The following is a 21,863-nucleotide window of genomic DNA, read 5'->3' as shown; positions in this document are numbered from 1 at the left end:
GATCGAATGTTCTACGATGGCCCTGAGCTGTTTTGTAGCGGGCAGTTGAGAAAGCCATCCGGCCATCCGACAGCCTTCTCTGTCCTTTTGATAAGAGAAAACACAAACATTTGACTTTGTTTTACATAGGTGCAATGTTGCACTTGGAATCTTGAATCTTTTGTGAGCCAGATGCTACAGCAGTCTCAAGGTTGCAGTTCAGCAGCAAGCTTCTGACTGGCGTCGTCTGTGACATGGAAATCTTGCAAAGAGTCTCAGAGGCTCGTCTCACCACACAAGAAAACACAGGGCCAACGTAGCCCTTTGGCAGGCATGTCCAGGTCAGCTGGCGTCCCCTTGCGTAAATGCAAACAGTGGCTGAACACTGAAACCAAAAGACCATAACCTACCATGCTAAACCACGCATGGTGTGAAGCTATTAATGTATTACAAACAGGAAAAACACAACATTGAAACACAGCTTCTGCCTGAGGTCTTGTGTAACTCGTCACGTGACATCAGGCTTGGGAACAGGATTTAACAGGTGTGTTATACGGACTCACACAGGGCTTCAAAACACCTTGCTGTAACAGAGAATTAACAAGAACATCAATATCAAGGGCTTTCGATTCAGATAGGGATATTGTTGTTTTACATACACAGGATGAGAATTTTTTTGACTTAGCTGATAGGACACTGCATGTCCTTGTGACACAGGGCGCGGAATATTGAGTTATAGTATCTTAGTTTAGAGTAATTACGGTAGATAACCATAGTCATAGTTCATGTCATGTTTCATGGTTCATGTTTAGGTTAGTTAGTTTAGTTCACGCTGGTTTCTCCGCTACCAGTCCCGCGCTATAGTTCATGTTTCTTGTTTTGTTTCTCGACCCTGTATTTCCGTGACCCCGACCTTGATTCCTGCCTCGCCCCTTTATGTCTGTTTGCCAATCGCCTGAACTTTGCATGTTACTGTATTACGTTTGTTTATCACGTTTTGAATTTGTCTGCCTGTGTCTCTCTTAAAGAAACCTGTTCATACTGCTATTGCACCCAACCTTATCTCCGTTACGTCACGAAGCGTGACAGGTTACACATTCATACACCGGGCACGCTTCTCTTGACGGGTCCTTTCCCTGAGTTGCGTGACCCGGACCTGGGCCCAGGATTTAACCCCTCTCTATCCAGCCCTGGAATCTTTCACCAGTGGTATTAGGGGTCCCCCACCAAAGCAGCCGCCACCTCAAGTGGCCGGTATCTGGGGTTTGAGGCCTCATTTCCACCTGCCTCTATTGCAGCCCTGGAATCTTTCACCAGCGGTATTGCAGGACTTTCACTCACACAACACATATACAATTTCATTAAACAACCTTATACACCTTATACATAACCCTTATACAATCACATATCGGTTCACACTTCTCTTACCTTTTCTCACTCACTCAAGGTTCTTTTGGAGACCAACTTAGTCTTTCTTCCCACCCCGGGGCTTCCCACTCGTGACAAAAGATCACTAAGACAGAGCTTTGAAATAACAGGCGTCTGCAGTGCCTTTTTCCTACACGGCCTATCCGTTGCCTTAGAGAGTGAAGTCCCACGGGAGAGATTACAGACGTACTGGTCTTAAGCCAGTCCCATCTGGGGTGCCAAATGCTGGCTCAAATTTTGCCTATTACCTGAAGACACTTAACATAGAAACAGATACTCACATATTCAATTGGAGCAAGAAAAATAAGACACCAGCCGTGAGTGAGAAGAAGCAAGGGTCCAGGTTTATTCGTTCCGTTCCACCACACGAGATCCACACAGTTTGAGACGTCCCAAAATGCGATCTCAAAAGCTGAAGCTCTTTCATTTATACGGTTTTCTTAGGCTCAGGATGACTCTGACACCAGTATGTTTAGAGTTAGCTGTCCCAGAACACCATTATATATGTTAACCCTTATCTTGCAGGTGTAGCCTGGCTCTAAAATATATTTTGTTTTGTTTCACTCTAACAATAACCTGACCTTGTCTGTGTCACTGTGACTGGATTTTCGTCGAGAACGGACACTTTCAAACACACCATCTCAACATTATGAGTAAATTTTATGTTTGTTCTACATTTCTTTTTTTGTTTGTAGTGCTTGCATGTACATTACCCTATAAGAGTTTTTCATGAAACAGAATATGAAACAGATTAATTTCTGTTTTCTGCATACACACCAGGCCTCTGTGTGTGTGTGTGTGTGTGTGTGTCTTAGGTGAACATCTGTTCATACAGTCCACCAGCCCAGTGAATTCTCAGTAAGATTACATATTACTCATACTAGGTCTCCCTCATGTTTATTTCATGTTTATTTTATATACAACAAAATGATTTAGATATAATTTTGTGTGTGTGTGTGTGTGTGTGTGTGTGTGTGTGTTAACAGTTTGAAAGAAAGAAATGATATTGCACTGGAAATCACAAATCCCAGCCCATGTATACGAGGCAAAGAAGGTTCCTGAGCTTTGAAGATTTTTGCATTGTGTAAAATGTTTTTTAAAAAAACTGCGTTTCAAGGGTTACGATTCTGAAAATGAATGAATGTTTGGTAATTATGATTAGAACTGATGCTGGTTAAAAAAATAAAATAAAAATAAGTAAATAAACATTGCTGTCAGTGAAAGTGGAAAAAATATTAATATGTAATTGTCCTCTTCGAATTTATATGTAACTTTTTTTAATGGACGCACAAGGGTTAAAGTAACATAAAGGGTTAAAGTAAAGTAAAGGTTAGATTCTATAGTTTACACACACAGCTCAGGAACCAAAAATGTGATGGAAAAAAAAAAATACTTCAATGCCCTGAAAACACTTTTGTGACAGATTTCTTGAGAGTCCCACCGTTCTGAAAGCACACGCTGCTTGACCTCGTGTAATAACATAAAACGACCGTGTTACATTTCGCTGGTGTTGCGTTGTTCCTTGTGCTTTCCTAATCCAAATATTGAAACAACCTTTCAGTCCTGGAGCCACTAAAGGAAAACTCCACCTGAAACACATGAAATCTGCTCATACTGACATACTTGTGTTCTGGTTGGTGTAATTCTGTTGCTCCTGTGAGAAGTTAGAGCTTGCCGCTATGACGTCACAAGGGGACCTTTTTAAAAAAAAAAAAAATTCAGCAATTCAATTCAAACCTATTCGCTGTTACAAAAGAGCAAGAGCTTGTTTTCTCATTCACCATTCTCCAGGAACATTCACTGTCATATTAATGAGAAATCCGAGGTAGAAACAGTGGAGATGATGGAGCAAACATTGGACTCGAAGCTCCAGGTAAGACGCGGAGTCTCGGCTTGGCTAGTCGGTGATCTAGGAGATGATGAGCGTGATGGCGTTGATGGCGTCATTCTCGTTCGGTAGTGATGAAACGAGGGCTAAATCCCACCGCACCGCTATCAGCAGGTAGTCGAACGTCTATCGTGAGTAATGTAGGATATGGTAAAAGTAAAACTTTTATGAAGAAAAAAATAAAAAAAAATATTTAAATAAAAATAAATGCTCCTCGTACATGTCAAATGTAAAAACACTGATTGTAGGAGATGAAGTAAATGGCTGTGTGTCACCGACACTAGCTCTAAAGTTTGAAGGGGTCCACTCACTTCCTTTTTGGTGCTCAGACTTTGATTCTATTAAACACCGTTTTCATTTGTTTTAATATTTTATTTTCGACTTCTTTTATCTTAACACATCTTATATCCTTAAATACTGTTTATGATTGTGGATTGTTTTACTCAGTGCTGAATTCAGATTTTTTTTTTTAATGTAAAATCAGACTTTGGACTCAAAATAAAAGGTGTTATATAAGTTATTATTATTATTATTATTATTATTAATGTTGTCGTTATACATCTCTTATCATCCCATTGAAATTGCCAGGCAGTTACACTAATTTTAGCAGGATTTCCTAATCTATGATGCATTTCTGGGGGTTTTTTACGTACTGAACCTTTCGCTAATGGTAAACTTTTAGCACGTCATTCAAAAAGCTTCAAAAAGTCATAGGGCAAAACTTGACAGTAGCGGAAACGTCGCACCATGCAGGAGCTTCCCAGGATTGCAGTTAGGAAAAATTGCATTTATATAACGTCATACTTTTCACCATTAACTAAAGTAATGTATTACAGATCTGTTGAGATGTACTGACAATGAGTCACGATTTAGGTAAGAAGTTCCTGAGTCACTCACTCACTCACTGCAAGCGCTTTATCGCGGTCAGGGAGGCAAAGGATCCCGATCCAATCCCAGTAACAGCGTAGGGGCACGTATGAGACGGGAATACACCCTGAACGTGAGGCAAGTCTTTCACGGGGTCGCTGAATCACATTTTATTACGGCATAAATGCATCACACTTGCTTAGTTTCAGCAATTCATTGAATTCCTTTCTGAAGTTATTTCAGAAATGAATATAAACTAAAATAAAAAATAAAAATAAAAAAAAAGACTCAAAATCGAGACAAAACGTCATACAAAAGTCTTTATTTTGTATACCGAATACGAAAAACAGAGGCTGTGACGATTGAAAATAAAAGCACCTTGACATTGCGATTAGACAAAAACATGTAACGTATAAGCTTTTAACTTTTATCGTCCTGGTGACATCACGGGTTTACCGTATTCCATTCGGATATTCTTAATCACAAAACTCTACAGACCAACTTTCAGTCTCTTCACACAGAATACGTTAAACTGTACAATATTTACACTCGCTTCCTGATAACGTGACGTGAGGCACGGTGTACGTACGCTTCACTAAGCCGGTGCGCGACAGCTTTGGCTTCATTTCGAGGCGGCGTTGCCGTGCGGAGCCGTCTGCTGCTGCTGCTGCTGCTGCTGCTCGGCGAGAGCCTGCTGAAGGCGTGTGCGCTTGCGTGAGTAGTGCTGCCAGTGCAGGATCTGCTGCTCGTCTATGAACTTGGCACACTGGGCGTTCACCAGCTCCTTCCGGAAATGCTCATACTGCAACAGCTCCAACATGTGCAGGCAGTGAGGATACCTGTACGGTCAAGACACAGCAGATTGGGATACTTTTCATTTATTTATTTATTTATTTATTTTTTTACACACACCACCAAGAAATGTTTGCTTGAAACTTTACTGTAAATAAACAATCTGAAACGAAATCGAATGAATGATATACGATAAGGAGACGAACGTAAACAACTTGACACTTACTTGAGGAATTTGGCGTACTCTGGTTCTTTCCAATAAAGCAAATACTTCAGGTAATTCACAAAAGGTTTTTCTCGCAAGTAGCCTCTTTGAGCCAAAACTACAACGAGAAACAAAGGTAGGCAGGGTGATATTTAATTATATATGTATACACATACACACAAACTTTATTAGGAACACCATATTCGCTTTCCGAACAGCCTCAATTCTTCCACAAGCTGCTCCTTTTGAGATTCGCCCTTCGTGACATGGGGTGTTCCCAATACTCAAATTGATGCTTCCTCGTTTCCTCGCTCCTCCGTCCTCCAACCCGTGACCCGGAAATCAATCGACGACAACCACCTCGAAGGACATATCAGTTCTCTAATCGCACGGCGAGGAGGCGAGGAACGAGGAGGTGAGGAAGCTTCCAGAGGATTTAGGAGAGAGGATACACAGGTGTATCCTATGCGGAAATGTTTCTCATCGAACAAAGATTTGTCTCGTCCTTTTTTTTTAATAGAAATTCTACATTTCTATTCAACACGGTAGTAAAATTATCTAGGAATAAAACCACCACAGAAAGAAGCACTCAATCATTCCATAGCAGTGAAGATAGATTTCATGAATTTTTCATTGGTAAAGTTGAAAATATTAGATGTGAAATTCAGGCTATTAAATTAAAACCAGACAGTATTACAACTAACCCTGTAGATCATAATATAGCAATATCAGATCAATGTTTAGAATGTTTTACTCCCCTCAGAGAGACCGAACTAGCTTCATTAATCTCTTCAGCGAAGTCATCATCTTGTATACGAGATCCTGTACCTACATGTTTCTTTAAACAGATTTGTCCTGGAGTCATTAAGCCGCTTCTAAATATAATCAGTTCTTCCCTTAGCACTGGATATGAACCGAAATCACTTAAATTAGCAGTTATTAAACCCCTGATTCAAAAACCTGACCCTGACCCCTCTCAACTGTCCAGCTATAGACCGATATCAAATCTCCCCTTCATCTCCCTGATCTTAGAAAATGTTGTAGCATGTAGCGTCCTATCTTACTTATGGGGTTTGGGCGCCAGACAGTTCAAATTAACCGTCACTTATAATTTGGACATCACTCAGAACAAAAATTAGGCTACTCAATTCTTACAAAATAAGATTATTATTATTTATGCAATAAACGTAAGAAAATCCAGATCGTTTCAGTCATAGAAACTGAAATAATTAAAACCAAAACTTCCCATACGTGGGATTAATAGACGAACCCATAAGGAAACAAGCCTCTATTCATACAAGAAAATCTGCACACACAAAAAGCAAAAAAAAAACAAACATTTAACCCCAAAATAATTCTTAACCAAAACAAAAAAGTTGTTCACTTTAAAAGCGGCGCTTCAGTGGCGGTGATTTAGGCATACGGGAGTTCGTGAACTTGAAAGCACGGGAAACCGGCAGTCAGATTCCGCTCGACACTCGGAGTTATTTACAGACAGTAACATCCAACGATTTAAGCATACTGGTTCTCCACAAAAGTATTAAAAAAAAGGCTCTCAAACCCGTGATGTGCCTCCGAACCCTCAAAGCCCCGCTCGCTCGTTGATTCACCTTGGCAGGATATTCCCGAAGTGTTCGCCAGCCTCCGGAATCAATATCCACAAGGTTATAATCCACAGTAAAGCATTAGCATGGTCCCTGGCAGTTCCGCCATTCCCACCTGGCTCTCAGTTCCGCGTCCCGCTCATTTCTGCCTCCTGCTCATCTCCTCCTCCTTTAGTCACCTGTTCTTTTTATTGCTTCCGAAGACCACACCCTTCTCTTCATCTCTCTCTTTTTTTTCTTCCGTTAATTAAAACACGGAATGGAACGGACTCCGCCTCTGCGTCACTGTGCAGCTATCCGTTACAAGCACAGCAGCTATGCTCGTACTTACATAGGAATAACATTCATGAAATGTATCAGTCAGGATTTAGACCTCATCACAGCAGAGACAGCGTTAGTTAAAGTAGTAAATGACCTTCTACTGGCCTCTGATCAGGCTTGTGTCTCGCTGCTTGTGTTACTTGACCTTAGTGCAGCTTTTGATACTATAGATCACACTATTCTCCTTGACAGACTAGAAAATGTTGTTGGCATTAAGGGTAGATGTAAATGGCGACTTCTCCACACATACCGAGGTAAAGTTTGGTGTTCCACAAGGTTCTGATTTAGGCCCCCTGCTTTTTACTTTATATATGCTACCTCTACGTCAAATTATTCGTAAACATGGAATTAGCTTCCACTGTTATGCTGATGATACACAGCTGTATGTTTCAGTGAAGCCAGAGGACAGACAGCAGCTCAGTAAAGTTGAGGAATGTGTAAAGGACATTAGACGTTGGATGCTTATTAATTTTCTATTACTTACTTCTGATAAGACAGAAGAACTTGTACTAGGACAGCGTGTAGCTAGAAGTAATCTTTCTGATCTCACAGTAACTCTGGATGGTCTTTCCGTTTCATCATGTGCAGCAGTAAAAGACTTCGGAGTGATTATTGACTCCAGTCTATCATTTGATGCTCATGTAGATAATATTACTAGGATAGTCTTCTTTCATCTCAGAAATATTTCTAAGATAAGAAATATAATGTCACTACATGATGCAGAAATGTTAGTTCATGCTTTCGTCACCTCTAGACTAGATTCCTGTAATGCCTTACCGTCTGGATGTTCCGGTAGGAGCATAAACAAACTCCAGTTGCAGTTGCAGTCCTCACTAGAACCAGAAGATACGACCACATCACCCCGATCTTACCCACAATGCATTGGCTCACAGTGAAATCTCGCATCGATTATAAAATACAACTATTAACTTATAAAGCACTAAATGGTCTCGCACCACCGTATTTAAGCGAACTTTTGGTTTTCCATGATCCGCCACGCCTACTTAGATCATAAGGTGTAGGCTATTTGACGGTACCTCGAATAGCAAAGGCTACAGCAGGGGGAAGAGCTTTCTCTTATAGAGCCCCACAGTTATGGAACAGTCTTCCTATTAGTGTTCGGGACTCAGACACAGTCTCAGTGTTTAAGTCCAGGCTGAAAACGTATTTGTTTACTCAAGACTACAATCGATAGACTTTACGCAAAGCACAGTTTTACTTAACAATCTCTCCCTCTCTTTACCTCCCTCTCTCCTTCTGTCCAGCCACACATGATTTTATGGAGTTACTAGAGATCCTGATCCTTTCTGCTCTCCGGACCTGCCTGATCCGTTCGGATGCCCTACTGCTGGGTGGAGCTCTCATCTACTCCAATTCCACATGGACATTCTCGCTGTAGCTGCTGGGACTACGGTTGCTGCGATGGCCTCGGGACTGCGATTACCACATGCAGTTTTGCACTCGGGTCTCCTTTAGTGAGCAGTGGACGAGTTCAACAAACAGCCTTCATATAAATCCATAATGAACTTTCTTTTACTTTCACACTATCCATCGTTACCCAGATGAGGACGGGTTCCCTTCTGAGTCCGGTTCCTCTCAAGGTTTCTTCCTCGTATCATCTCAGGGAGTTTTTCCTCACCACCGTCTCGCTCAATAGAGATAAATTCACACTCTTAAAACCTCTATCCGGTGTTTATATGTTTCTGTAAAGCTGCTTTGAGACAACGTCCGTTGTTAAACGTGCTACACAAATATAATTAAATAATAATATGCTTACAATGAGTATGGTCATTAATTTGATCCTTGCATGTTGTGCGCTCTGAGATGCTTTTCTCCTCACCACGGTTGTAATGAGGGGTTACATACTGTCCTCTTTCATGCAGATCTGCCACTCAGTGGATTGTCTTTTGTTTATCGTACCGTTTTGTACACTCTACACTCTAGAGACGGTTTTACGTGAAATTCCAGGATACCAACCACCAGATTCTGAAATATTCAAACCAGTCCATCGGGCAACAACAACCGGTCAAAATCACTGAGATCACAGGTGACAAGCAAAAATAACACCTAGGCTATAATTATTAGGCCTACTTGCATGCAAGTGATCATAATCACAATAAAAATATAGAAAAACTGTTTAAGGTCTCTAAATATTCGGACACAATTATGTACGGCTTCCAGTTTTAGGGTTTGTTCCCAGTTTTTATATCTCAATTGAACAAATATTTAAGTTAGAATAAAGTTATCAAACTTAAATGGTCATCATGGGTTTTTAAATATATATATATAAATATATATGCAAAGCGTACGGCTACAAATTAACAGTTTGTTCCAGAACTTACTGTTTGTATACAGTTCCGCAGAGAGCCATGGGATACACGGTGTTCTAGCACCCGGTGTCTTAACCCATGGGTTAGGGTCATTGTAACAGACAGAAGTAAAGTTAATAACACTTGCGCAGGAAAGCTCGACACATTAACCTGTGCACTGGAACCAATGTAAAATTGCCTGGCCAGTGTTTTCAACGAACAGATCAACAAATTTCTAACAGGTTGCTTGTGTGTTTCAACAACAACAACAACAACAACAACAACAGGTTGAAATCACCGAGATCACATTCTCCATTCTGTCTGAAGCTCTTGGCCTGTATCTGCTGCCACATGAACGTGTAGATGTAGAGGTGTTCCTAATAAAGTGAGTGGTTAGTGTGTGTATATATATATATATATATACACATATATACACACACACACACACACACATATATATATATACACACTCTCACACGTGATAAACAAGTCGTGAATACATAAACAATTCCTTCCAATGACAACCCGGAAGAATAAGCTTTCTTTAAGAGTTCATTATGCAAATAGGATTCAACAAATTTTATTTATTTATTTTTTTACAAATACACTCATTATGGCTACAATTGCGAGATTGAATCAGGATTATAAGAGACAGGACGGTTAGGTCGTGTAAAAACATTAGCAGTGAAACTGAAATAAAAAGATGTAACTGAATCCATACTTACAGTTCAGGTAATTTGGGTTGGCCAAACACTGAACAAACTCCAGTTCCGACTGGAAACGATTCCTCGCCTGTTCCTCTGTATGACCAAAAACGAATATAGTAAGGATCGGTAATGTTTTTTTTTTTAAACATTAGGCAAAGGTTATAGATATCAGCCTGTTTCAAAGCAGCCAACACCAACCACCGCTGCGTTAGCTTAGCTAGTTAGCTAGCTGCTAGCGGGAAAAGTAAACAACGGTTTCTTTTTTATATATATACACACAAACCTGTTTCCATGACACCCGCCATTGTACACAATTGGAGACGAAGAATAGCGTTTTAAACGAGTTTTTAAATGTATAACACAGCGAGGAATTCTATGAAAACAGCATTGTTATGTCCTTTAGTGTTGTCTACACTCGCGCCATATTTGTCGCCAACCTGTTTTCACTGACGTACATGACAACAACGTGCGGGTTTTTTACGACAGTTTGGTGTTGGTGTCATATGGAGGATTTCTCGTTGCTTGAACAATGCAGTAAATGGCCAAAAGTATGAGGACACCTAACCAATCACACCTATGTGTGTTTTTGAACATCCCATTCCAGATTTAGTCCCCCTTTAGTGTTATAATAAGCTCCACGTGTCTGCAAAGGCTTTCCACGAGATTTTGGAGTGTGGCTGTGGGGATTTGTGAGGGGGTGAGAAGGCCTGGGGTGCAGTCAGTGTTCTAGTTCATGTTCCAAATTTGTTCATTGTAGTGATGTGTCGTTCATGAGCGATTCGTTCTGCTTGAAAGAACCTTTAATATGACTCGGGAACATTGAGCTGTCTCAGAGTGGTTCGTTCATTTTTGACCGCGCATGCGCTGCAACATACCCATAGGTTCTGTACTGGAAGCAGAAATGATTAGTTCACGTTAGTTTCGAGTTTTCGGGTTCGAGTCGTTCGTTCATCACGTCACAGCCCCACTGCATTCAGCCTATGGGGCGATCACGGAATGAACGAATGACTCGAACCTGAATACTCGAAACGTGAACTAATCATTTCTGTTTCCGGGAAACAGACGTGACAAATGTGACGTGACAAAAGAACGACTCGGATCGGGAGGTGAGGTGACAGACTAACAGACTGCATAGCCTGAAGACCCAGCTAAGCTATTAATGAATCATTTCTGTTTTTCATAATTTGGCCTTGGTTGCATTAACCTATAGTTTATTTTTTATTCCAAATGTGATCAACGTTTGCGTAAGTACATTTAACATGTAACATTTTAATTATATTCTGCTGAAATGAACGGAATGACTCGGAAAAAAAAGATTAGTTCATTTTGCTGAACGAGATTCAAAGATCCCAGTCAGTAAAATGATCTGAACTTTAAATCACTAGTTCATTTGGGGTTGAGATCAGGGCTCTGTGCAGGTCAGGATGCTTGTGTCAAGAGCATCGTGTCCACTCCGACTTTAGCAAACCATGTCTTCATGGAGCTCACAATGTTCAGAGGGGCATTGTTATGCTGGAACAGGTTTGGGCCTCTTAGTTCCAGTGAAGGGAAATCTTAATGCTACAGCATACAAAGACATTCTATACAGTTGTGTGCTTCCAACTTTGTGGCAACAGTTTGGGGAACAAACTGTTCCCACACACCTACAGTGTTTCCACCTGCAGAACTGCTGCTCAGTGTTAGATTTATTGCTTTGTCACAGCAATCTGTGTAAACTCTAGTCTTATTACTGCCCCTAGTGCTTAGGCTAGTCTATTGCATGCAGCACTCTCCACTGTTTGTATTTTGATTAGTCACTGACTTGTTGTGGCACAAAACTTGTTAGTAATGTCTCTTTGCCCCAGTTGGTTTTCATTACTCTGTCACATGCAAAATACTTTCATTTGGAGAGAGGTGAGGAATTTTGTCATAAAAAAATAAAAAGTTAACCTTCTAATTTAAAGATTAAAATTGAACAAATCAACATAAAAAAAACATAAAGTACATAAAAATGCAAAACAAACCCCTACATTATTGCATATATAAACAGGAAAGATAACACAGATGTAGAATCTCTCCACACCTTTTACAGCCAACCTAGATCATTACTTTGACTTGATTCCTATAAGGACACGGAGCTCTGCAATGTCAAATATAACCAACAATAAAATGGTTGATTCAAATTATTGGACCATCACGCCGAGAACTGAAAAATGTTCCAGCTTCCTACTTTCTCTCAACAAATCAATCTTCCCAAAAACTGTACAGACAGTACTGAAATCCTGTAAAGGGAAGCTGGATATTGTTAATATAAAATGACCTGAAAAGGAACTTCACTATTATATTAGCACCTATGCAGCTTATAATTTATATAATGGTGATGTTTTTATTAAAATAGGATATACAATATATAGAAACATTCTGCTTTATAAATTGATTAGGCTATGTCATACAGTATGAACCATTTTTATATACAGTTTGTGACTATACTGGCTCTGTGAGTCACTATAAGTGCTTGCATGAACAAAAAAAGAAACAAGAACATAGTGGTACACACACAAACTCATTCACTGCCACACACAAGTGCCACCACTATCATTAAAAAAAAAAAAATCACTACACATGTACTATACATGAACAAATACTGCTTAACTACAAAAAAATTATGTCTTAGTGAGTGAAAATATCTTGAATATGGACAACTCTATCTATCTATCTATCTATCTATTATTATTATTATTATTATTATTATTATTATTATTATCCATCCATTTTCTGTACCATTTATCCTACAGAGGGTCGTCGGGAGCCTAGAGCCTATCCCAGGGCACTCTGGGCATGAGGCGGGGACACCCAGGACAGGGTGTCAACCCATCTCAGGGCACATTCACACACCCATTCACAGACTATGGACAATTTGGAAATGCCAATCAGCCTACAATGGATGTCTTTGGACTAGGGAGGAAACCGGAATACTAGGAGGCAATCGAACCCCCAACCCTGGAGGTGAGGCAAACGTGCTAACCACTAAGCCACCGTGCCCATTATTATTATTATTATTATTACTATTAATCAAATATAAACTTAATCAACCTGTTTTTAGATGCTTTTACACATTTCTTATTCTACTGGCAGATAATTTTGCTTCTTTCTAGAAGCAAATGCTTAAAATCTGCCAATAGAACAAGTCTATGTATGTAAATCTTGAAATTCATAAGTGATGTCTAGAAATAGGTTTAATAATGATATATTGGGTTAAATGTAATCTTATAATAGGAAGTACTCGATAAATTTGACTATATTCACTTGCTAAGATGCGATTTTGTGCAGCGTTTAATGATGAGTTTAAAGGTGATCTCAAAAGGTGGTACACTCAAAAAACGATTTTTTTTTGTTTGTTTTTCGCCTCTTGTTCAGTTTAATTGATTAGAGTGAGCTAAAGTGACACGATTTTTTAACATTTTGTCACAACTTAACTTCATTGTGTTCAATCCACGTGATATATTAGATTAGGAGAGTAAATTTAGGGATTAAGTGATATTTAATGTGTTTTTCAGTAAAGGGAAAGACGTGTTAGTGTGTAATGTTCAGTCATGTTGGACATTTGAAGGAGTTTCTGTAATGGTTTTGAATTTTGTGGTTATCGTTGTGCTGAAGAGCGGCGCCTGCGCTTAGGCTGTGAGCACTCAGTGATTTATACTAATGTCAGTACGGACCCCAGTCTTTTCTTATCTGTTCATAATATACATTGCGTATAATGATGAATGAAACTGCTTGTTTAAACACAAGAAAAATAATTAAACCTCATTCAACTAATAAAAAAAAAAAAATTAAACTTGGACCAACATAAGAAAATTTACTTTGACAAATGTAATCAAATGAATTAAACATACTAGAGTAAATTAATTTCACCTTAACCAACCAAATTTTGTTGACCCAACTAAACTGATTTATTTTGAATGAACTAAATTAAATTAAGCAAGAGTCATGCATATAATACCCTTTACATGTATAGAGATAAATAAAATCACTTTTAGAAATCTTAGACAAATATGATTATAGGCGTCTATCACTGTCCTTCATAATATTTATAAAATAAACAAAATCTACATGTATTTACTGTCACGTCTGTGTGCTGTATACACTGATTTGTATATTACAGTAGTTTTGACAAACTTCGTGTCACACTGTCACAGTATAAGTGCCCGAGGCATCGGAAGAACCCGTAACTGCTGTGGTATTGCCGTCACCCCCATCTTCCAGCACAAAGTATCACAGAAGACGCTGAGGATGCTACACGTGATATGTTTAGCCTGCACGATGGAGTCCATTCCTTCAGACTCCTGTGCTGTTTGCCCAACTGGGAAACGAGTCTAAATTGAACAAGACTCTTCCCCAACTGTTGATTGCCAGCGTGATGCACAGGATCCCAATGATGTTCATGAAGATCCCTGTTTTGGCCTGAAGAAGAAACTTCTTGTTAGTTAAATATGCAAATACTGTACAGATACTTTACTGAGTGAGGACACTTCCTGTCAGGAAAGGGTTTTATTTTTTTAGGAAGACTGCTAATATTCATGGGAAAATGACTGGTCAGTGAATGATACTCACCATGTCTGACACTTTCAGATAACCGAAAGAGAAAACGATGGCATTCGGAGGAGTTGCTACTGGAAGCATGAAGGCGAAGGAGGCACTGAGGGTGCAGGGAATCATGACATACAGCGGGTTCATGCCTATTGATTGAGACTGGAGAAAAAAATAAAAGAATCAGTCAGCACACAGTACTGCGTCTGAAACATGTGGTCGGATCCTCATTGGTTAATTCAAGACACTTTGTTAAACAAACACTACAACTTCAGTAATGCGATTAGCTAATACTTTGCTCACCAATCTGTGCATTTGAGGAAATCATTTAGAATCAGTTGTAATAAGTAAACAACATCTCTGTGTTAAGTTCAACGCACCATGATTAGTATTTTTTCTGAAAACAACAGCAGCAGCTTATTATAGCTTTTGATGAGACAGGACAACATTAATAACAGCATAGCCTCAGACAAAATGAAATCAAGATTATACCACACTTGACTGATGCTCTGAGCTTCCATCTAGTGAAATTTTCCCCCAGTAATTGAGACGCGATTGAGAATCAGTAGCTTCTCAGTTTTGTGCAGTTTTAGATGTATTTTTGCTCAACTGTTTTCAATAGAACAGCTGTAGCTCCTGTGTGCAAGGCATACACAGAAGATCTAATATTATTAACCAGGGTTGCCAGGTTTCAGCAAAATGCCCGGTCTCTGTGGTACATCTCAAAAACCACACAAAAGACCTGAAACTAGTCCAAAAAAATAAAAAAATAAAAAATTCATGAATTTTACAAAGGGAGAAAAGTTTTTCTTCTTTCTCTCAGCCTTTGTGTGGGAAACAAGGTCACCGTGGTGCACACGCATGTCTGATGTACGGATATTATCCGCTCCATAGTTCTCCTTTCACCTCCTTGCAATATATCTTACAATAGAAATGGTTCTGTGAATCATAGATACGCCGTATGGGTTTACAATTGCCGTAGTTTGCAGAATTCTGTACTAGATTTCATTTTATTTTCTATAAAACAAGAGCAGGCAGAGAGCATTCTTACACTAGCCCAAGTTGATGTCGAAATTAAAACGTGACCCTGACAAGCCTGTCGTTAAGTGTCCAGTCTGCTGAAAATGTCAGTATGGGGAAGTGTAATTCTTTTCTCAATGTGCCTCTATTAGCGCTTGTTGCAGCTCCCATTTTGACCACCAGGTGCAATTATAACTCTATGGAGCTAAATGAGGGGCAGTGAGCACTCTGCCCAATGATTACACAACATCTAGAAAGGCAAGGAACTCAGCGGGACATTGGCTAATGTTTGTACAACAGCAACATTTTAAAAATAGTTTGTCACTCCAAAACAGTCATTCGTATTTTAAAAAACATTCACACCTAGGTTTATTGACTGTTTTAACTAACTAAAATATGGTATGGCTGATCACCAAAGGTTGACAAAATGCTCTAGTAGCACTTTCTTGACTGGTTACTGAAATCCGCTTGGTTTGTCCCTAATGGTAGGCCTTCAAAACAGGTTGGCACAGTGAAATACAAACACAGAAAGGGATAGGTATAAAGACAAAAGAAAAGAGTGCCATGAAAGAAAGCTCTGGCTTTGCATCTGAAACAAGGGCCGCACACACACACGCCAATGCCAGATTCGAGTCCACTAGTTGGCGTGAGGTAAACCTTCCATTAGCATCAATGCACCGACTCTCCTTCTCTCTCTCTCCCTGACAATGACATCTTCATAGCTCTGCCTTGTGAGCTACATGAGCTCTGGCCCCACTCAAATCTCCCTATTCAGAAGCTCTTCTCACAGTGTTCTACATTCATCAAGACATGGCAGTGAGTGCCAGAAGCTTTACAATGGCAGGGAGGAAAGGTGAAGAACCATGAGAGGGGGTGGAGGCTCAACGAGACAAGTGTGGAGCAGTGAGCAGGTTCTTTTCATGACTTACTCTGAATCTGTTTGCACTTATATATGGATGCGTGCACAACTTATTAAAGTATTGCAGTCGACATGGAAATGAACAATGCGCTTGTTTCATTCTTACTTTTTTTTTTTTTTTACAAAGATATATCAAACACAGAAAAAAAGAGAAATCATGACAATTAAAATACTATTCTTATATAATTTGAAGGAGAGGACTGTGGAAGTCATAATTAGGAATTGATGGCTTATGGTTTTAAGAGGTTAAAAAAAAAATCTAAAAACAAAAAGTGAAGTATCTTGGAATCCCAGGGAAAAGGGTTAAGTGGAGTCAAAACAGAAGATATGAACTGTAATGAGGTTACACATCCTTTATGTTCTACTGAAATAACTAAATTAGAATTAAGCAGCTAAACATTGGCTGTAAGCTAGCTAATGACTGCCAGCAAGCTAATGTTTGCATAGCCTAACTAGCTGAATGTTACCGAAACAGTTACTCTGGGCATCGAGTGTTTAACATCACTGTAGAAAACCTGCTATTTGAGTAAAAAAAAAAAACCCTTTTCACTAGTTTGACCACTCTGAGAGCATCTACTTTTTTCTTAGAGATTTGTATTTACATATCTTTTAGAATCTCAAAAGCCAGAACCCATAATTTTGAATGAAACGAAAGGCAAGTCTTACCCATAGCAAGTTCAAACCCGAGAAAAAAAAAAGGTAAACGTATTAAATACACCAGAAGGGGGAAAAAAAAGAAAAGAAATTTCATTTAACGTGACGTGTCTCTGACTAAATATACAAAATGCTGATATTCTATTAAAATGATTAAGCCCTTAATGTAAATCTTTGATTTTGATTCAGTATTTCTCGGATCACGCAGCTGTGTGCTGTACACCCTACAGATAAACACCCCGTGATGACTGCATGCATGTATGAGTAAAAGGAAACGTGTACCATAGAGGCAAGGATCGGCAGAAACAGGGTGGCCGTGGCCACGTTGCTGGTGCATTCGGTGAAGGTTGCTATCATCAGGCATACGATAATAGCAATAGCCCATGGAGGAATGGTCTGGAGTGGAGTCATCTGTTCCCCAAGCCATCCGGATAAACCTGAATCCTTTATGTGTGGAGAAATTCAGACAGAGTAGAAACAGGAGGTACAGCATGTGTGGAAATGCACATACTGTGGATAAGATGTAGCTACTGGATCTCCTGACACTTATATAATGTAACACACACACACACACACACACACACACACACCACAGCTAAAGGTATTGTTTTTCGTTTGACGTTCAACCACTGCATAAATAGACCTGTAGGTCTGTGCTTTTTCTCCTTGGCTCGGTTCACTTTCAAAGTGTGTTTATGCAAGTCACATGTGAGTAAACTGTCCTCTCATTGGTCAGAGTGCACCTGTTTATGTTATGGGGTAATGCTCATAGCGGTCATCCCTCAAGATGGACAGACAGCAGCTCCGCGAGCTTATTGTAGCTTTCTTTTTGCTGTAGTTATTATAATTGATCTAATTGATATGTTCCATGGAGCGATTAAAGCCTTGAGACGCTCGCGAAACACCTTGTAAACCTCAGTGTTTTTAGGCATTTTTTGAAAGGTGTTCAGAAATACAGCGTGTTCGTAAGAACACATTTCAATGAGCCGTTTTATCCTCGTCTTTGGTCCAAGTTAAACCGCGATTCATGTTGCCAGTCATTAGCACAACAAACGCTTTTTTTTTTTTTTACGCAACGCAGTTCCCATAATGCATCGCTATACAGGTTTGTTTCGTCCGTCAGTTGGATCAGTTGGATTGCTTTCTCACCACTCCAGAGTCCGTTTGCAATCGGACATGGTTGTGTCGGGACGGATCTGAGTGCAATGTATGTCTAAACGAACCGAACCAAGCGAGAAAACGCACCAGGTTCCGAAACAAATGCTTCAAATGAGGCAGGTGTGAGAACACCCTAAAAACAGACACACTCTTCAGGAAAACCTTATCAAACAGGTTATAGCTTCCTCTTATAGGCATGCCCTCAGTCTGTCTGGCCTTATATATAGCACATGTTTTACTCCCAGTAGCAAAATCTTTGTTTTCCAGTGTAATAGGATGTATTCTGTAGAATTCTGTGCATTTTACCTCACTGCCCTTAGCCAGGGCAAAACCTCCTCCCAGCAGCAGTACAATGCTCCACGGCATCTTCTTCTGCACCACCGGCCAGGTCAGCAAAGCCGTTCGAGGTTCAGTGTTGGACTGGGACACTGCAACAGAATGTGGACAATATTCACATTTTAATAAATGAATAAATAAATAAATTCCAGAGTCGAGCTTCCAGATCCAGTCCTCAGGCACCCTCAAACGTGCAGTCCAGAGTTCCAGGGGCTTGGGACCGGGTAAAACTAGAATGGATTATAAGTTAATGCAGGTATAATGTTGCTTCTAATGATTTTCTGCATAGCTTGCCTTCTGAGAAACCCTGTGTTGATTTTGTTGGTTAGGAACCATTCAGTTCTTCACATATAAAAACAAATGCCCCACATTTATCTGCATGTTGTTCATCTTCTCATTGGGTGTGATACGACCCAATGTTTAGTGGAAGCAGATTATCTGCACATAACAGCACAGCCTGAAGTGAATTACCACAGCAATTTGCCAACGATTATAAATTTTTCATGTATTTATGAACGACATGACGCTTTTTAACCGTTTACAGTTACATTGAATGATCCACAAGGCGTTCCTGAAACTTAGTTCCTGTTAGTACTAGCATTCCATCCAGCAGGAATTCCCTTCTGGCACCCAGTATTCCCGGGATCCACTGCGACCCTGACCAGGATAAATGGTTAACTGAAGATGAAATGAATACAGCACCCTCCACTAATATTAGCACCCTTGGTAAAGGGTGTAAATTGTTGTACGCCTATATTTAACAAATATTTTTTGATAAACCTGTGTAGTGTTTGCAATTGTTTGATCTCCATGAGAGCAGAGTACTTTTTGTGAATTTTTTGAACAAAAGATCAAAAGTTTAAACAATAAAGATCATTTTTCACAGCCTTCTTTGCTCATACTGTATTTACCAAGGGTGCCAATATTAGTGGAGAGCACTGTAAGTACTATATGGAAACTTCTGGTACATTGCAGAGAAAAAACCTGGAGAATCTGGATTTCAGAGAGCTGACATTCACTCCTGTGGCTTTCCCCTTACCTGTGTCGAAGCTCTGTGACCTCCAGCTGCACAGGCAGGGGGGCTTAGCAGGAAGCACAAAGAGAAGAGAGGCTACAAAAATTGCCACTGTGGCATCTGTCACGTACCTGTCCAGAGAAAGATTAGACGTGATTAGACATGAGGAGAATTTCAGCTAAGGTGTCATTTTGTACAGTATTTTCCTGAGCCTGCAGATTAGAGTGTATTTTACATGCTGTCTAGCATAATAACATCATCGCTATACTAAGAAACACCAGTACATTTTGAAATATTGAAGAAAAAAAATACCACATCTAACCAAATGAATTCTGCTGTATCGTATAATAACATTGTGGATTTTGACTGCGTGAATAAGATTCTGGAGTCAAGAAAATCTGCTAACAGCATGTGAGCTGCATAATTGATCATTAGACCACTAAGTACACAATCGCTATTTGCAGATTGTATCCTCTTGGAAACTCCATTCACAAATCCTCAAACATTTGACCTACGAGCTACGTAACATCATCTGATACGAGGATACACGTTAGGCGCACTAGGCTAAAGATCAATCCCCCCCCTCCCTCCCCCCTCCATTTTAGCGATTTCAGCGTGTTTTCCGGAAGAACAGATTTTTTTATCTTCTTTTTTTTTTTTTCCTGCTCGAGACACTCTGTCCTGTTTTCTACTTTGCTTTGTGTTTATTTAGTGAGTAATCAAGTTTACTAGTGTGTTGGGTTTTCTCTCTTTCTTTTTCTTTTTTTTCTTTTTTTTTTTGCTCGCTGCAAGCCAAAGTGCATCTGATGACATTAGATTCGGTGTCAGTTGCATCACTGTTTGCTAACCTATGGGTCTAAACATCCGTGAAAACATTTACCGATAAACCTTATGCGACCAGATGAAAATAATGATAGATAAGAACAGACTTTAAAGCCTTTTCCTGGATGCCTCGTTACATGCTGACCTTGAAGTGCTAGGTGTGTGTTTTTCTTTTCCACGTAAGGTTCATTGACAGTGACGGTATTGAGACGGACCGAAAAGCAACACCTCAGACAGACTTTCTGCTGCCGTTATGGAAAGCCGTGCTGGGTACGTCCATAAAAACGGTCTAAAGTAGTATAGTACAGAGACTTGAGGGAAAAAACCATGCAGATTATGAAAAGAAAGTATAGTCATGCACGCTCAGAACTGATCCGTACTCTTTGTCGTTGTTGAAAAGGTGCGTTGCCCAGCCGTCCACAAAGCCCGGTTCACGTGTGAACCACAGAACCACTAGCAGACAGAAGAGCGTTAAAACGCTTATTTCCCCGAAGGACATGGGTCCAAGGCTACGATGCTCCTCACAGATCACATTATACGCAGCAATCTCTTTCTCTGTCTTCACTGTGCCACAGCCCCATGTTTTTTTGAGACTAGAGTGAGTGAACGAGAGCGAGAGCGAGAGTGAGAGAGAGAGAGAGAGAGAGAGAGAGACAGAAAGAGAGGTTTCATATCAGCATGGTGCCATAATAAACATTAGTAAATACAGAGTGTTAATAATATTCTTTTACTGCTAACTGTCATTACGTTTTATGACAGTAAATAAAGTTATATCTCTTACTTGAAGCCCAGGAACACAAACTGCAACCACAGCCAGGCTGCCAAGAGCATAACAAGCATGTTAGGGAAGGCAAACCCAAACCAGGAGGCAAAGTTCACAACATCTGGGTTCTCTGGGAAGAGCCTGAAGAGAGAACCCAAGACTTTAAACGGTGTTGCTATAGATCATGATCAGTCAACATTATTAATCTTGACTGTTTGGGACCTACTGGCTCATTTGTCCTGTAAGGACGAGATTGGGCCCGGTGCCTGTGAGTGTGGCGGTTCCACCAATGCTAGCAGCGTAACACACGCACAGCATCATGCCCTTACACATCCTCAGCATCTCCTTGGTTTCCTTCCACTCTTCCACTGGGTTCTCTGTAGACAAGCTGAGGCCATTCACCAGCACTGCGCGCAAACAAAAACGCACACTGGAAATTCATACGCGATGAAGGCTATGTAAAATATGATTTGACGTGGGACTTCTCAGGACACTCACCCTGGCCATCAG

General features: G+C 40.1%; 2 protein-coding genes across 2 annotated transcripts in view; both read right to left on the bottom strand.

Annotated features, from left to right (window-relative positions):
- Window positions 1-4,469: 4,469 nt before the first annotated feature.
- med31 (mediator complex subunit 31) lies at window positions 4,470-10,520 on the bottom strand. Its single transcript, NM_001200622.2, is given in 4 exon segments — window positions 4,470-5,001; window positions 5,181-5,277; window positions 10,119-10,193; window positions 10,384-10,520. Coding segments are annotated over 4 exon segments (411 nt in total). The 5' UTR covers window positions 10,406-10,520; the 3' UTR covers window positions 4,470-4,784.
- A 1,919-nt stretch (window positions 10,521-12,439) lies between these two features.
- slc13a5a (solute carrier family 13 member 5a) overlaps window positions 12,440-21,863 on the bottom strand; it is an 11,914-nt gene continuing 2,490 nt past the window's right edge. Inside the window, exons 4-12 of the mRNA XM_017492562.3 lie at window positions 21,852-21,863; window positions 21,580-21,760; window positions 21,372-21,494; window positions 20,971-21,183; window positions 19,793-19,899; window positions 18,724-18,845; window positions 17,542-17,703; window positions 14,691-14,828; window positions 12,440-14,540 (exon numbers count right to left, since the gene is read on the bottom strand). The exon at window positions 21,852-21,863 is cut by the window's right edge and continues 179 nt beyond it. Coding sequence (XP_017348051.1) covers window positions 14,415-14,540; window positions 14,691-14,828; window positions 17,542-17,703; window positions 18,724-18,845; window positions 19,793-19,899; window positions 20,971-21,183; window positions 21,372-21,494; window positions 21,580-21,760; window positions 21,852-21,863 — 1,184 coding nt within the window. The 3' untranslated portion in view covers window positions 12,440-14,414. The remainder of the gene's footprint in view (window positions 14,541-14,690; window positions 14,829-17,541; window positions 17,704-18,723; window positions 18,846-19,792; window positions 19,900-20,970; window positions 21,184-21,371; window positions 21,495-21,579; window positions 21,761-21,851) is intronic.

The sequence above is a fragment of the Ictalurus punctatus genome, chromosome 18, assembly GCF_001660625.3.
Source record: "Ictalurus punctatus breed USDA103 chromosome 18, Coco_2.0, whole genome shotgun sequence".
In the NCBI taxonomy this organism is placed as follows: domain Eukaryota; kingdom Metazoa; phylum Chordata; class Actinopteri; order Siluriformes; family Ictaluridae; genus Ictalurus; species Ictalurus punctatus.
This window is presented reverse-complemented; position numbering and strand designations above follow the sequence as displayed.